Source organism: Pan troglodytes, chromosome 8, assembly GCF_028858775.2.
Source record: "Pan troglodytes isolate AG18354 chromosome 8, NHGRI_mPanTro3-v2.0_pri, whole genome shotgun sequence".
In the NCBI taxonomy this organism is placed as follows: domain Eukaryota; kingdom Metazoa; phylum Chordata; class Mammalia; order Primates; family Hominidae; genus Pan; species Pan troglodytes.
Window position 1 is genome coordinate 80,609,715 of NC_072406.2, and position 17,552 is coordinate 80,627,266.

The 17,552-nt window shown below is 41.9% G+C and overlaps 1 protein-coding gene across 22 annotated transcripts in view; it reads right to left on the reverse strand.

The window, feature by feature from the left end:
• Nucleotides 1-17,301, reverse strand: part of RUFY2 (RUN and FYVE domain containing 2) — a 63,984-nt gene extending 46,683 nt beyond the window's left edge. For 10 of the 22 annotated variants that reach the window (XR_010146624.1, XR_001706631.4, XR_010146621.1 and 7 more), the window contains exons 1-7: nucleotides 17,179-17,301; nucleotides 14,670-14,843; nucleotides 11,622-11,739; nucleotides 6,775-6,876; nucleotides 4,325-4,448; nucleotides 4,072-4,133; nucleotides 3,121-3,186 (exon numbers count right to left, since the gene is read on the reverse strand). Coding sequence is in view for 15 of the 22 variants with exons in the window: in XM_016918413.4 (XP_016773902.1) it covers nucleotides 3,121-3,186; nucleotides 4,072-4,133; nucleotides 4,325-4,448; nucleotides 6,775-6,876; nucleotides 11,622-11,739; nucleotides 14,670-14,843; nucleotides 17,179-17,182 (650 nt within the window). In the remaining 7 variants the exon portion in view is untranslated. Of the gene's footprint in view, nucleotides 1-3,120; nucleotides 3,187-4,071; nucleotides 4,134-4,324; nucleotides 4,449-6,774; nucleotides 6,877-11,621; nucleotides 11,740-14,669; nucleotides 14,844-15,822; nucleotides 16,053-16,746 lie in introns of those variants that run through there. The other 12 variants (XR_008537538.2, XM_016918417.4, XM_009458560.5 and 9 more) reach the window with 11 other exon arrangements.
• Nucleotides 17,302-17,552: the final 251 nt, after the last annotated feature.

The window sequence follows — 17,552 nt, forward strand, 5'->3', positions numbered from 1 at the left end:
TTTATGTTCCTTTTGTGCCTTTTGAAGTTTGAGCCATATGAATATATTAATATTACCTGTTATCAAAAAGTGATTAGAAGTTTAAACATAATTAAGAAACACAAGCTTGCATTTAGAAATACAATCTCAGAAATACAAATTACAAAATATACATATATTTCCTACGATTTCTATTAAAACTCCATTTAAAAAAAGACTTATATGAAGTCTTTCCTATTTCTACTTTAGAGGAAAAGCAAGAGTCACAGCTTATTAGTTTCTTTTCCTAAAATGGAAAAATGTTTAATTGTATTTTCTGATTATAATACATATTCACTGAGTAGTACTCAGAAAATATAGAAAAGTACAAAGAATAAAAATTATTCATAATCCTATCACCCAGAGAATATTTTACTAATTATTAAATGTGATTAATGAAAACAGTTCATTTCTAATTACATAGCAAATATTACTCGCTATACCTGTGCTGTCCAGTATAGCCGCCATGAGCCACATGTGGCTACTAAACACTTAAAAATGTGGCTAGTCCAAATTGAAATGTGCTGTAAGGGTAAAATATATATTGGATTTTGTAGACAGTGCCAAAAAAAAAAGAGTATAAAATATGTCATTAATAATAATTGTTTTTTAAGAGATGGGGGTCTCATTATGTTGCCCAGGCTTATCTCAAACTCCTGGGCTCAGGTGATCCTCTCGCCTCAGCCTCAAAGTAGCTAGGACTATAGACATGTACCACCATGCCAGGCTAATAATAGTTTTTTTTTTTTCTTTGAGACAAGGTCTCACTGTGTCACCGAGGCTGGAATGCAGTGATGCGATCATAGTTCACTACAGCCTTGAAGTCCTGGGCTCAAGAGATCTTCTTGCCTTAGCCTCCCAAAGTGCTGGGATTACATGCATGAGCCATCACACCTGGCCTAATTTTTTTTTTTTTTTTTTTTGAGATGGAGTCTCGTTACGTCGCCCAGGCTGGAGTGCAATGGCGTGATCTCGGCTCACTGCAATCTCCACCTCCTGGGTTCGAGCAATTCTCCTGCCTCAGCCTCCCGAGTAGCTGGAACTACAGGCACATGCCACCATGCCTGGCTAATTTTTGTATTTTTTAGTAGAGATGGGGTTTTACCATGTTGGCCAGGCTGGTCTCGAACTCCTGATCTCAAGTGATCCACATGCCTCGGCCTCCCAAAGTGCTGGGATTACAGGAGTGAGACATCGTGCCTGTCCCCTAATTTTTATATTGATTGCATGTTGGAAGAATATTTGGGGAATACTGGGTAAAATAAAATATATTTTTAATTTTGGGGGTTTTTTTTACATTTTTATTATAGTTACCAGAAATTTTAAATTACTTATGTGGCTGGGCACAATGGCTCATGCCTGTAATTTCAGCACTTTGGGAGCCTGAGGTAGGAGGATTGCTTTAACCCAGGAGTTGAAGACCAGCCTGAGCAACATGGTGAGACCTCATCTCTATGAAAAAATTTAAAATTACTAGGCATGGTGGTGCACACTTGTGGTCCCAGCTACTTGGGAGACTGAGGCAGGAGGACTGCTTGAGCCTGCAAGGTCAAGGCTGTGGTGAGCCTGATCATGCCACTGCCCTCTACCCTCCAGCCTGGGCAACAGAGTGAGATGCTGTCTCAAAAAAAAAAAAAAAGGCCAGGTGTGGTGGCTCACGCCTGGAATCCTAGGACTTTGGGAGGCAGAGGCAAGTGGATCACCTGAGGTCAAGAGTTCGAGACCAGCCTGGTCAACATGGCGAAACCCCGTTTCTACTAAGAATACAAAAAAATTAACAGTGCGTGGTGGCGGGCACCTCTAATCCCAGCTACTCGGGAGGCTGAGGTAGGAGAATCGCTAGAACCCTGGGGGCAGGCAGAGGTTGCAGTGAGCTGAGACGGTGCCATTGCACTCCAGCCTGGGCAACAGAGTGAGACTCTGTCTCAAAAAACAAACAAACAAACAAACAAAAAAACTATGCATCTCATATATTTCTTTCTTTTCTTTTTTTTTTTTTTGAGACGGAGTTTCACATTTCACTTTTGTTGCCCAAGCTGCAGTGCAATGGCACGATCTCGACTCACTGCAACCTCCACCTCCTGGGTTCAAGTGATTCTCCTGCCTCATCCTCCCGAGTAGCTGGGATTACAGTTGACCGCCACCACCCCTGGCTAATTTTTGTATTTTTTAGTAGAGACAAGGTTTCACCATACTGGGCAGGCTGGTCTCAAACTCCTTACCTCAGATGATCCACCCGCCTCGGCCTTCCAAAGTGGAATTACAGGCATGAGCCACTGCGCCTGGCCACATCTCATATATTTCTATTAGAATTGCACTTTACTATTTTACATACAGGTCTCAAAAATTCTTCTCAACAAGAGTATTCACTGATGGCTTCAATGACCAGTTGACAATGTAAGAAGGCAAAAATTTCCACCACAGAAGATGACAGACAGCCACATTTACATATGAAGCCCTTTGAAGTAGGAAAAATGAATTTCTGAACCATCAAACTAATACAAATTTTTACCTTAGCCTTTTTTGTCAAGGGTACAGCAATAAGTTTTAAGTTCTATTTAAATCTGATGAAGATTCTGTATTAAAAACCTGACTCTCGGGCCAGGCGTGGTGGTTCACGCCTGTAATCTCAGCACTTTGGGAGGCCAAGGTGGGCAGATCACAGGGTCAGGAGATTGAGACCATCCTGGCCAACGTGGTGAAACCCCGTCTCTACTAAAATACAAAAAAAAAAAAAAAAATTAGGTGTGGTGGTGCGCGCCTATAGTCCCAGCTACTCAGGAGGCTGAGGCAGGGGAATCACTTGAACCTGGGAGGCGGAGGTTGCAGTGAGCTGGGATCATGCCACTGCACTCCAGCCTGGCAACAGAGTGAGACTTCATCTCAAAAAAAAAAAAAAAAAAAAATTCTGACTCTCATTTTCTGCTTAAAATGAATTATCTCCAATAATTCTCTGTATTCTTACTTTCCATTTTCTCTCTATCCCCTCAACCCCTTCTCAAAGACTCTTAGAAGAAAGGAATATGGTAAGCTGAACTGAAGGGAAACAAACAAAAACCTAAGACAATATTCATAAATGTGCTAAGTATCCATAATACTTACTTCAGTTGTCTATTTAATTCTTCAACATAATTCTTTTGGTCTAATATGGCAGCAATTTGAACATTCCTAAATGAGGAAAAAAGTAGCTTTGTGCTAGTTGAAAAGGTATTTATTAAGCACAAAAAAATCTAAATCATCTAAAATTATTATAAAACTAAAATAATAAAATTGTCTTGCCTTTAAAATAAAACATAAGAATAACAGTAAGCTGTGTACTAAGTATCTATAAGGTTATAGATACTTAGTTGAATAAATTACTTGCTAATAATAGACTTAACAATACCATTAGTGTATTTTTAAATTTAAACATAATTAGGGCCGGGCACAGTGGCTCACTCCTGTAATCCCAGCACTCTGGGAGGCCGAGGCAGGCAGGTCACTTGAGTCCAGGAGTTCAAAACCAGTCTGGCCAACGTGGTGAAACCCTGTCTCTACTAAAAATAACAAAAATTAGCCAGGCATGGTGGCGGGTGCCTGTAATTCCAGCTACTGGGGAGACTGAGGCAGAAGAATCGCTTGAACCCAGGAGGCCGAGGTTGCAGTGAGCCAAGATCGAACCACTGCACTCCAGCCTGGGCAACAGAGCAAGACTCTGTCTCAAAAAAAAAAAAAAAAAAACATAGTTCGATCTTGAAGTAAACCAGTATTTGCAAACTTGTGAATAATAAGCTTTCATCTCTTTTATTCCAAAAAAACGCTATTAAAATGGGTCTCAGTAACTACAGGTATAACCAAAGGTCCCACTTCATACTATTAATAAAACCTCCTTCTCCTAAGTGATTTTCCATAATCTGCTTTGTAAAGCTTGTAATGGAAGTGAAAATGAAATGAAGAAGTCACAGGGGGGAAAACAACAAAATAAAACCACACTGTAAATAGATGGATCTTATAATGATTTGTAAAGAGCTATATAAAAAACCCAATATGTGAAATAACTTATGAAAATCATACCTTTCTTTATTTCCAATATCTTCTTCATTCTTTAAATACATAGAAAAATCAATCACTCCAACCTGAAGTAAATAAAGTTTTTTTTAATTTAAAGGGGAGAAAATACTTTATCAGAAGTACCTTTACTGAATGTTACTCTTAATATTCCTTTAGTGTTTAACAGTCCTGTTTACAACTTCAAATGACACCTGATCAAGGAGGAACTGTGCAAACTGAAAACACTCTGCATTTGGCACTAGTCACTTTCACTTACTTGTGAGTCTAAATCCTCTCCCTTCACACACAGATTAGCATCAATCACATTCAGGCCAACCAGCAGCCCAACAATTACTGCTCCTTCTTCTTCCATCATTAGTGCGTGATACTCATAAAACTCACTGTGAAAATTTAAAAAATAAGGACTTTAAATCACAAATTTATTTCAAAAACTAAAATTTAAAATCACCATTATCTTCCTAATCTTCTACCTTACAGAAATGGAAGCCATCTCAGTTAGGTGCCTTCAAATTAGCCTTTATACGTGTGAATAACTTTTTATATTTTTTATTTTTTATTTATTAATTTTTTTTTTTTGAGACGAAGTCTCGCTCTTTCGCCCAGGCCGGACTGCAGTGGCACTATCTCGGCTCACTGCAAGCTCTGCCTCCCAGGTTCACACCATTTTCCTGCCTCAGCCTCCTGAGTAGCTGGGACTACAGGTGCCCGCCACCGCACCCAGCTAATTTTTTGTATTTTTAGTAGAGACGGGGTTTCACCGTGTTAGCCAAGATGGTCTCGATCTCCTGACCTCATGGTCGGCGGGCCTCAGCCTCCCAAAGTGCTGGGATTACAGGCGTGAGCCACCGCGCCTGGCCAACTTTTTATATTTTTTAAATTTAAATGTCTCTATTGAAAAATCAAAAGGACTGAAGGAGATAAAAGAGGGAAATTTTTTTTGAGAGAGAGAAAAGAGGAGCAAGGAGGGATGAAAAGAAAAAGTGGCACGAGACACGGTGGCTCACGTCTGTAATCCCAGCACTTTGGGAGGCCAAGGCGGGAGGATCACTTGAAGTCAGGAGTTCAAGAGCAACCTGGCCAACATGGTGAAACCTCATCTCTACTAAAACTACAAAAATTAGCCAGGCGTGGTGGCACACGCCTGTAATTCCACCTACTCGGGAGGCTGAGACAGGAGAATTGCCTGAACCCAGGATGCAGAGGTTGCAGTGAGCCAAGATCGCACCACTGCACTCCAGCCTGGGCAACAGAACAAGACTCCATCTCAAGAAAAAAAAAAAAAAAAAGAGGCAACACTGAGCCCTGGGACGTTTCTGACTCAGATAGATATATTGACTGCTGCTGATCTGATTATGATATATTTTATTAGAGTTGAATTTTCAATCCTCGGATTTATTAAGACCCTTGGGATAAAGACTAAGGTAGAAAATGAACATATGCAACATTTCAAAGTCCATGTTCAAGTCAATGCATTTGATAGGTATATTATAAATCTTAATAGATAATCATCAATTAAAGACACTTTGGGATATCTACATTCTAAAAACTGTTGAAAAAGAGAGTTGTGAAAGAAATAGGACAGTTCAAAAACTAAGTCTCACCAACATACATTCAGAGAAGTAGTTATCACTGTCTCATGCCTTCTTTAATAAGTCCCATGTACATTATTTAATCACTTTAATTATCCTTCAGAATATTGAGAAGCCATGGGTGCTTAACATATGGTCATTCTCGTTTAACAACTGGGAAAATCACAATGTAAAACCAGCGTCACAAGTAAAACCAAAACCAGGACTAAATTCTCCACAACATCAGAGAGGCACTCTAACAGAACAAGAATGAATGGAGGACCACCACGGGCCCACTCCCTTGGAGAACTGATTGCCTTGCTTTGAAAATCTGTCTTAAATAAATGTTTGGCCTTCGTTTTATTTTATTTTTTTGAGACAGGGTCTCACTCTTATCACCCAGGCTGGAGTGCAGTGGCGCGATCTCAGGTCACTGCAACCTCCCTCTACCGGGTTCATGCGATTCTCCTGCCTCAGCCTCCCAAGTAGCTGAGATTAAAGGCATGCGCCACCACACCCAGCTAATTTTTGTGTTTTTAGTAGAGACGGGGTTTCACCAGGTTGGTCTCGAACTCCTGACCTCAAGTGATCCACCTGCCTCGGCCTCCCACAGTGCTGGGATTACAGGCGTGAGCCACCACACCCAGCCAAAATAAATGTTTGGACTTCAATTTAAACTGTGCCCACAATACAGTTGAAGCAATAATATGGATATTCAAATTCTAAAAAAAAAACAAAAAACAAAAAGCCTATGAAATTAAAGCCACAAATTCCAACACAAATTTTTATCCATAGAATTAACCATATTCAGAAAAATAAAACTAACAGAAATGTATTATATACGGCAGTTTCCAGGCAGGGCAAAAGAAAAAATTTTTAAACAAAGAGGAAGAAATATAATATATATAAATTTCCCCATCCTGGCTGATAACAAAGCTTATGGTATTCATATGTAAGGCTAGTTCCTGATCCATGTTATGTCTCTATCATGTTTTTCTGTCTCATTTTGCTCCTCCTTTTATTTTATATCATTTTATTATATGTTATATATCCTTTCATATTACATCTTAAATCCTTTTTGGAAGACAGCATATAAATAAAATAAAAAATGAAAAGATCACGACTTAATAGTACTAACCTCAAGAGATCCCTCTGAATAATTAAGCAACGTAAGTAATCGGCCATTTTTTTTTGCATGAGGGCTAATCGAAGCCACGCTCTTGCTCGACCCAGAGGGGTCCTAAAGAGAAGAACCAATTGATCAGAAAACAGCCCTAGCCCAAAGATCACATCTTCTGTCTCTAGAGGTAAACATTAACAAGGAAAAAGGGCATTTTTATAATGGTTTTGTTTTCATTTTTATAGGTTTATCTTTTTGAGCACACAAACCAATCCCTGAGAGCTGGGTAAATCTGTTCCTCCTGTAGGACATCCAGGTACTATTTAATGTCTTGGAAGAAATGACTCTCTAAACACAGTAGTGTGTCACTTAATGATACTTTCAGAAAAATGCGTTGTTAGGTAATTTCATCATGGAGTGTACATTTGCAAACCTAGATGGTATACACACCTATGCTATATAGTATACCCTATTGTTCCTAGGCTGTAAACCTATATAGCATGCTACTGTACTGAATGCTGTAGGCAATTATTAACCAAATGTTAACTATTTGTGTATCTAAACACAGCTAAACATGGAAATGGTAAAGTCAAAATACAGTATTATAATCTTTTGGAACCACCATCATTGAATGAAATGTTATGCAGCCCAGGACTCTGGTGAGAATACTTCTATAAGAAATATTTAGGTGGGCACGGTGGCTGACACCTGTCATCCCTACACTTTGAGAGGTCAAGGTGGGAGGATCACTTGAATCCAGGAGTTAGAGAACAGCCTGGACAACATAGGGAGACCCTGTCTCTATATAAAAAAAATAAATTAATTAAATTAAAAAATAAAAAAATTAAAATTAAAAAAGCGAAAAAAAATCAAAATGCCAGGTGTGGTGGCATGTGCCTGTAGTCCCAGCTACTCAGGAGGCTGAGGCAGGAGGTTGCTTAAGCCCAGTAGGCAGAGGCTGCAGTGAACAGTGATTGCATCACTGTACTCGAGCCTGGGTGACACAGTGAGACCCTGTCTCAGAAAAAAAAAAGAAATATTTAGTCTGAATGAGCTTAGCCCTCTAAAAATAAATATTAAAACTTCACCAGGCCGGGCCCAGTGGCTTACACCTGTAATCCCAGCACTTTGGGAGGCCGAGGCGAGCGGATCACAAGGTCAGGAGTTCGAAAGAAGCCTGGCCAACATGGTGAAACCCCGTCTCTACTAAAAACACAAAAAATAGCTGGGCTTGGTGGTGGGTGTCTGTAATCCCAGCTATTCAGGAGGCTGAGGCAGGAGAATCACTGGAACCCGGGAGGCGGAGGTTACAGTCAGGCAAGATTGCACCATCGCACTCCAGCCTGGGCAACAAGGTAAGATTTGTTCTCAAAAAAAAAAAAAAAAAAAATTCTACAATAAGGCACCATAATGCCTTCAAAAACATAGGTAACATTATATCTGAATTTTAAAAATCATAACAAAGCTAAGAGGGTGCCAGGCTAGTAATTAAAGAGAAATCACTGTGCTGCTTACTGGTTTTCAAATGTTTCTTTAATTTGGTTGCATTTAAGAAATTAAATCTCATACCTCTCTTACCCAAGTTCTATCTGTTATTAAAAATAAAAGCGGCCTGGCGTGGTGGCTCACGCCTGTAATCCCAGCACTTTGGGAGGCCAAGGCGGGTGGATCACTTGAGGTCAGGAGTTCATGACCAGCCTGGCCAACATGGTGAAACCCCGTCTCCACTAAAAATACAAAAATTAGCCAGGCACAGTGGCATGAGCCCGTAATACCAGCTACTCGAGAGGTGGAGGCAGGAGAATCGCTTGAACCCAGGAGGTGGAGGTTGCAACGAGCCAAGAAACCGCCACTGCACTCCAGCCTGGGCAACAGAGACAGACTCAGTCTCCATAAAATATAATAATAATTTTTTTTAAAAGCAACTTTTATACCACTTTTTTTTTTTAAAGAGAGTGGTATCATTCACACTTTTATATTTTCTTATGCAGAGAACATTTTGGCAGATAGTACAGGAAGAGACTTGATCTTCACTTCTAATAACGCATTTCTTATAGCTTAGCATTTTAATGAACACCATCAGAAAACAGGTTTTACTATTGTAGAGTCTGGCTTTTTAACAAAATATGAATACATATTTTCATATTAAAATGAATCAAATCTTACATTTTTGTTTTTGAGAGTTGAAATTCTGTTTTTCCTCTTTGTTAAAAATCTTTACACCTGATATACCAAAAATATCTATTGTGAACAAATATCATTTGATTTTTTTTTTTTCCAATTTTTTTTGGTGGGGGAGACAAAGTCTCACTCTGTCACCCAGGCTGGAGTGTAGTGATACGACCTCGGCTCACTGCAACTTCTGCCTCCTGGGTTCAAGCAATTATCCTGCCTCAGCCTCCCGAGTAGCTGGGACTACAGGCGTGCACCACCACACCCAGCTAATTTTTTTGTATTTTTAGTAGACATGGGGTTTTGCCATGTTGCCCAGGCTGGTCTCGAACTCTTGGGCTCAGGCAATCCACCCATCTCAGCCTCCAAAGTTCTGGGATTATGGGCGTGAGCCACCACACCCAGCCACTTTATATTTAACTCTAAAAACTGGGTTTAAATCCTGCCTCTGCCACTTTTTAACTATAATTTATCTGGCATTTATTTTTCACATCTATACAATTATAATAATAACCTCTACCTGTAAGACTGATTTAAGCACTAAAGGAGATAATTCATGTAAAACAGGTACCTTATTACTCTAACACAGTGCTCAACAGTAGCCACTTACTTTTATCACTCAATAAATTCCAATTTACAAACATTTGAACATTTGAACATTCAACAACAAAATAACAGCAAAACACTACCATATTCCCCACAACATATACAAACCCTAAGTTGTAAAACTATGAGAAAACAAACGATTAACCTTACAGAAAATGCTTAATGCAAAAAAAGTTATCTCATTAACAAGAATTAAGATAAACTAAAGGGAGGCTGGGCACTGTGGCTCACACCTGTAATACCAGCACTTTTTTTGAGACAGAGTTTCTCTCTTATTGCCCAGGCTTGAGTGCAATGGCGTGATCTCAGCTCACTGCAACCTCTGCCTCCCGGGTTCAAGCAATTCTCCTTCCTCAGCCTCCCGAGTAGCTGGGATTACAGGCATGTGCCACCACACCGGCTAATTTTGTATTTTTAGTAAAGACAGGCTTTCTCCATTTTGGTCAGGCTGGTCTCGAACTCCCAACCTCAGGTGATCCGCCCACTTCGGCCTCCCAAAGTGCTGGGATTACAGGCCTGAGCCACTGCGCTGGGCCAATTCCATCACTATTGAGGACAGGAGTTCAAGACCAGCCTGGTCAATATGGCAAAACCCCCATCTCTACTAAAAATACGAAAATTAGCCATGTATGGATGGTGGCACATGCCTGTAATCCCAGCTACTTGGGAGGCTGAGGCACGAGAATCACTTGAACCTGGGAGGCAGAGGTTGCAGTGAGCCGAGATTGCACCACTGCACTCCAGTCTGGGCAACAGGGTGAGACTGTCCGTCTCAAAATAAAATAAAATAAAATAAACAAAGACAAACAAAAGAGAACGCTTACATTTTAATTACACTCTAAAGAATATAAGAACTGGTCAGGCACGGTGGCTCACACCTGTAATCCCAGCACTTTGGGAGGCCAAGGCGGGCGGATCACAAGGTCAGGAGATCAAGACCATCCTGGCTAACATGGTGAAACCCCGTCTCTACTAAAAATACAAAAAATCAGCCAGGCATGGTGGCATGCACCTGTAATCCCAGCTACTCGGGAGGCTGAGGCAGGAAAGTTGCTTGAACCCATGAGGCAGAGGTTGCAGTGAGCTGAGATCGCACCACTACACTCCAGCCTGGGCGACACAGCAAGACTCCATCTCAAAAAAAATAAAGAAAATAAAAATTAAAAAGAAAACTAAAAAAAAAAAGAATATAGGCTTGGCGCGGTGGCTCACGCCTGTAATCCCAGCACTTTAGGAGGCTGAGGCAGGCGGATCACGAGGTCAGGAGATCGAGACCATTCTAGCTAACATGGTGAAACCCGATCTCTACTAAAAATACAAAAAAATTAGCCGGGCATGGTGGCGGGCGCCTGTAGTCCCAGCTACTCGGGAGGCTGAGGCAGGAGAATGGGGTGAACCCGGGAGGTGGAGCTTGCAGTGAGCCGATATCGTGCCACTGCACTCCAGCCTGGGCGACAGAGCAAGACTCCGTCTCAAAAAAAAAGAAAAAAAGAATTTAAGAACTGAGTCTTAACACTTTACATCTACAAAAAATTTTAAATACTCATGAAAGTATTCTTAGCTAACATACTCCAACTTTTAAGATATTTTACATACATTTGTCTGATGAAACAGGCTGGTGACATTATAGGTACCAATTTTCAGAGGAAGCAAAGAAATTTACACCAGTCCTAGGGTATACAACTGGCTTATCTGAGAACTGGAATATCCTGAGCCTGTGCCCTGGATTCAGCCTAAATCAGTCTTTCCTCAATACTTACTGACTTTCTACTACAGGCAAACTAATTTAACACTCAGAAAACAAAGATGCATAACTGATATATCCTATCTTAAAAGGACTTTCAATTTCCTACAGTACAAGGCAGAATGGTGAGTGGTTAATTCTGATCGAAGAGGCTAAGAAAAACTTCATAAAGGAAATGGGATTTGAGTTGAGCCATAAAGAATGAACATAATTTTATTATAAGAGGATTAGAAGAAGGGGACTTAAGACTAAGAGAAGACAATAAGCTAGAGTGTGAGGTACTTTGGAGGAACAATGAATACACTTCTGTGGCTAGGGATGAACACGTAATAGGCCTCCTTACTTCAGACCAGGTAGATCCCGGACACTAGCTCCTATTTCCTCTGCTTCGGGGTACAGCTTCTCCACCAGTTCCAAAGGGCCCCAGATGGTTTTGTTATAACTCAAAAATGATTTTCTTACTGAAAAAAAGAACACATAATGCACACAATGTCAACATAAAAAACTGTAGTAACTTATTTTTAAATATTTAGTTTCAACATTTCTAACTTAACATACAATTATTCAGAGATCTTTCCTCTTTTATCCACTACATATCCCAGTGGATCTGGAGCCTGTGCCAGTAGGATCCTGTTGCCCATCCTGCTATTTTTTTCCACATGATAAAAAGACACAGTGACCATTCTTTCATATCAAATATGCAGTAAGGTAACTAAAGTGAAAAATGACTGCACTCATTCTCTACCAATACCAAAATAAAGGCTGGTGGCCCTAGCTGATTGATCTTTATAAGTTTATTAAACAAATCAAGCACAAATAAAAAGTTATTTTATTTTTTATAATGCCTTTTTTTTTTTTTAGTAAGTAGAGATGGCATTTTGCTATGTTGACCAGGCTGGTCTTGAATTCCTGGCCTCAAGCATTCCTCCTATCTTGGCCTCCCAAAGTGCTGGCTGGGATTACAGGCATGAACCACCACGCCCAGCCTAAGAAGTTATTTTAATTTTAAATATGAAAAATTGTGAATTTCCTTTTCCTTGTATTTTATTCTGAGATTTGGTCAATATAAAACCATGAAATTGCCATACATTTTTGTTATTACTGACCAGATCTCCTGCAAATACAGGGTGCCTATCATATACACTACCCAAGGACACCCAAGATAGGCAATTTTTCCCAGGGGGAGAAAAGCACACGCACAAAGTAGCTTTATAATGATTCATCCAGATAAGCCTATAACTGCTAGGACATGGTTCAACGTAAGTTGTGAAGTAAAGGAAATACAGTCTAAAAATAGTTTAAAATTTAACTATTTTGGCCATAATTTGGCAAACTCCATTTCAGCAGTCTTGGGGAAAATCAAGATGCACTCCTGATTTTTTTTGAAATCAAGATGCACTCCTGATTTTTTGAAAATCAAGTCTCATTCCAGAGTGAGAGCCCCATCTCAAAAAAAAAAAAGAGGAGCATGGTTAAATTATGCCATATACATACCATAAAATATCGCACAGCTATTAATTCTGATATAGACGTCTATGTAAATGGAAAGATCTCCAAGCCATATCTTTTTTTTTTTTTTTTTTTTGAGACAGAGTCTCACTCTGTGTCTCCCAGATTGGAGTGCAGTGGCATGATCTCAGCTCACTGCAACCTCTGCCTCCCAGGTTCAAACAATTCTCCTGCATCAGCCTCCCAAGTAGCTGGGACTACAGGCATGCAGCACCACACCCAGCTAATTTTTGTATTTTTAGTAGAGATGGGGTTTCACTATGCTGGCCAGGCTGATCTCGAACTCCTGACCTCAAGTGATCTGTCAGTCTCAGCCTCCCAAAGTCCTGAGATTACAGACATGAGCCATCGCACCCAGCCACTTTTTTTTTTAAAGAAGGAAGTCACAGAATAATGCTAATAGCATGATTACAATTACAGTTAAAGAAAAAAAAACAGAAAAGGGATAACAGAATATCTAATTCTCCCATTTTCTTTCTTTTGAGACAGAGTCTCACTCTGTCACCCTGGGCTGGAATGCAGTGGCACGATCTCAGCTCACTGCAACCTCCGCCTCCCAGGTTCAAACAATTCTCCTGCCTCAGCCTCCTGAGTAGCTGGGATTACAGGCGAACACCACCAGCCTGGCTAATTTTTGTATTTTTAGTAGAGATGGGTTTTCACCATGCTGGCCAGGTTGGTCTTGAACTCCTGACCTCAAAGTGACCCACCCGCCTCAGCCTCCCAAAGTGCTGGGATTACAGGTGCCCAATTTCCTTTAGAGAGGTTAATAGAAGAGAATGAATAAAAACCATGTTTTGCTCTGTGTACTTCTCTGTTGTTTATGTACAAAAAGAGTATCTTTCGCTAGTATTTATATATTTTAAGAAATTGCTTTAAGTCTCTAAAGAAAAAGAAATGAGTATGCTAATAACATCACACAGGATTTCTCAAATTTTGATGTCAAGGCTTCCTTCTTGTTTTGAAGTACTTTTTATTAAAACAAAGTTTAGGTAAATCTTTGAATCTTTTTTTTTTTTTTTTTTTTGAGAAAGGGTCTCTCTCTGTTGTCCAGGCTGGAGTACAGTGCTACACTCAGAGTTCACTGAAGCCTCGACCTCCTCAGGCTAAGGTGATCCTCCCACTTCAGCCTCCCGAACAGCTGGGACCACAGGCATATGCTGGGATTATAGGCATTAAGCCACCGTGTCTGGCCAGTCAAGCTTCTTTTACTCTATAATAGTCACTCTAGTGTACAACTCTTACATAGCCCTCTACATAGATACTCATCATATGAACTAGAGGCCAAAACTGTGAACAGTTATTATAAGTAAAAGCACAGTTATTATGCAATGAATATTTTTAAATTAAATATAAAACCAACATTTTATATGTAACAATAATTCAATATGTACTGAGAGTGGAGTACAATATCTGCTGTTATCATCTTCAGGGATGGCTCACATTTCTACAATAACTCCATCCAGAAGATATTTCTACATATGTTCGTGTATATATCTAGGAGGTTTCTATTTCAACAATCCACTATTTCAATGCAGTTGTTCAACAGGGTTCGAACTATTAATATGAGCTCATAACAGTATCACCAGCTTTAAAAAATAACTCTATAATTGTCCTAGAAAACAAAATAGTTCAGATTATGTAAGTTTAAAAAATTAAAAAATCAAATATTCTGTTTACAAAATATTAACAATTAAGCATTTTCTGAAGACCATTTATTATTCCATTAGTAGAAAACATAGTCATAAGATATTTTCTCCCAAAATCAATCCACTCCATATTTTTTAGTGCACAGTAACGTAATTATGGCCTCAAAAAATAACCCATTCTCAAGGGCACTTGAAAAACGGAAATTCTAAAATTTTTTAAAATCTCATGATACCTTTAAGACCGTGTTTCAGGCAATGTTCCATAACAACAAAGAATTGCTGCAAGGGGGGATAGTCAGAATCCAAAGTGCGGCCAAAGCTCAGAGCAGATTCAATGAGTCCTTTGATACTCAGTTTAGCCATGTTTAACAAGTTTGCTCTCTCTACAGCTGTGGGGTCTTTTGTAGCTGAAAACACAAGAAAGGAATCCAACATCATTTGTAAGACATGACAATGAAAAATATACAAACCCTTCCCTTCCCCTATAAAAACCAACAGTAGTTTGCTGTTCCTTGGTTGACAAATTCTCCCCAGCTAAACCACACCCTTGATTAACTTCTCTTTACATCTCTCACATATACTGTAAAAAATTTCCGGCCAGGCGCAGTGGCTCACGCCTGTAATCCCAGCACTTTGGGAGGCCAAGGCGGGTGGATCATGAGGTCAAGAGATTGAGACCATCCTGGCCAACATGGTGAAACCCCGTCTCTACTAAAAATACAAAAATTAGCTGGGCATGGTGGTGCGCGGCTGTAGTCCCAGCTACTCGGGAGGCTGAAGCAGGAGAGTCACTTGAACCCAGGAGGCGGAGGTTGCAGTGAGCTGAGATAGCGCCACTGCACTCCAATCTGGTGACAGAGCGAATCTCCGTCTCACAAAAAAAAAAAAGAAAGAAAGAAAAAGAAAGAAAGAAAAAAAATTTCCATGACCACTCCAGCCAAAGTTTATGAATTATTCTCAAGATCCTGCAAATCTGCCATTCTCCTGTATTTAACTTTCCTGGTACCTCTTCATAGAGAATGAGTTTTTTAAAATGATCTTCTATGGAGATAAATTTGGGGTGACAGACAACAGGTTTAAGGGCCTCATGCAAAAGGTAGATAGCAGGTACGGTCTTAGGATGAATTCCAAGGCAAAAATGTTCAGAATAAACTGGCAATAAAATAAAAGGTAGTTAAAATTCTAGGATTCCAGTGTCATCCACAACAAACATGACAGGTAAAATACACTGACAAGTAAGGGGACACAGAAGAAGCCGTCCAATTCTTTCGTCTACCCTCTTTCTGTCTGGCTTCTTCATTCTGACTGTAGTTCTGTATTGCATGACTGTTTTATTTTCAAAGAGAAAATAAAAGCAGAGACCAGTTTTACATTAATGTTCCTCACCCATCCACACAGTTGAGGATGCCCACAGCGCCAGTCTGAATACCAAGTTAATAGATGCAAATTCTAAAAGGCCTGATTTTTAATTGATATTTTTAAGACACAGTATCACCAAGTAAGATATTTTCAATTCACAAAAATATTGTCCTCCTTCCCGCAAATTTTATTCTCAGTTTACTTAGAAATTCAGACGCTTCCCCATCATCTCATCACTGTTGTGACTGGTGGAATACCTTCAACAAACACAGATGACAAAACTAAGGTGTGGAAAAACGAGGCACTTAGTATAACATTTCATAATCTCTGACAAATTTACAAGTAATCGATGTGCCCGTTTTTCCTTCACTGAACAACAACAACAAAAAACCCAGAGTCTCCAATGATCTAGTATTCTAGCTCCGATTTCTAGATAGCTAGGCATGAAGCCTGACACTGAATCCTAAGCAACCTAAAATGCAAACAGCCACAACTGCTATGGCCAAACTGCCTGGTGGAAAAATGTCCACACACGAATTCCTTCAAATCTGCATCGTGGTCTGACTCTATTTTTCGGGAGTGAAACCACTTGATGTTTCATAATCCGTGGCAACTCTCATTTTTAACACAGCCCATCATAATTCCTAACGTGCGATGCGACAACCACACAAAGGGTGTTTTGCAGCTGCTGGGAGGCAGATCGGTGCTGGGCACCGGCAGTTCCCACGCCGAGGGGCGTTCACACCGCGGCCACGCCCCGGCTGCGCTACAGGACTCCTCCGGCCCGTACGCGACCCCCAAACCCGGCCGCAGGCGCGCAAGGAGTACCAGGGCCAGTGCCCGCACCTTGCCGGGGCCTAGAGCCCCTTCCCTGCCTCTCTTCCTGCCCCCTCCCCCCAGCAAGGCTGCCCAGAGGCCTGGGGCCCCCCAGGACCATCGCGGCGGGCTCACCCAGGCTCCTGCGCGTCAGCATTCCCCGTCTCCCGCCCTCGGCGTCAGGCACCCAGGCCAAAACCTGAGATGCGTCTTCCCTCCGCCACCCCCAAACCTGAAAAGTCATCGCCCCTCCCCGCCTGCTCCCCGACCCGGGAGTGACACCCTGCCTGGCCCTGTCCTCGCTCCTGGACGCCGTGGCACCTCGAGCCCTCGGCCACTATGCCTCAGAACCCGGGCGGGAACGGGCCGGAACAAGGGAGGGGGCGCGTTGCCATGACGACCCCGGGAGCCCCCGAGTCCCAGGCAGTCCCCGCCCATCCTGGGTTCGGGCCCCAGTTCCGACTGGCGGCCTCGGCGTCTCCCACAGCTCCCAGTCCACCCCGCCTGGCCGCGGCCCTCAGCCCGGGACTGAGGGCCGAGCGTTCGGTCTCGGCCCGCTCGCCTTACCCATGGCGGCGGCGGCTGCGCGGTCTCGGGCGGAGGCTCCCTCGGCCTGTCCAGCAGCTCCCTCCAGGCGCTCGGCGGCCACCACCGCATCTGCAGCCAGGCCCGCTGCGGCCCACAGCGCCCCCGGCGGCGGGAGGGCGCCCGGGCGGCCCCAGGGGGAGCGGCGCCCCGGGCGGGGCGGGGACCCGCGGAGCCTGCGGCGGGCGGGAGAGAAGCCCGCCGTCTCTAAGCCTCCTCGCATCCGCTGGGACCGCGAGGAGAAGGAAAGGAACGTGAAGGAGACCACATGTGTGAGGAGCCAGAGTGCTGGGCCCTCGGTCCCGTGTCCCGGGGGCTTCGCTGGAGCGCGAAGGCCGGATTTCAAGGGGCGGCCG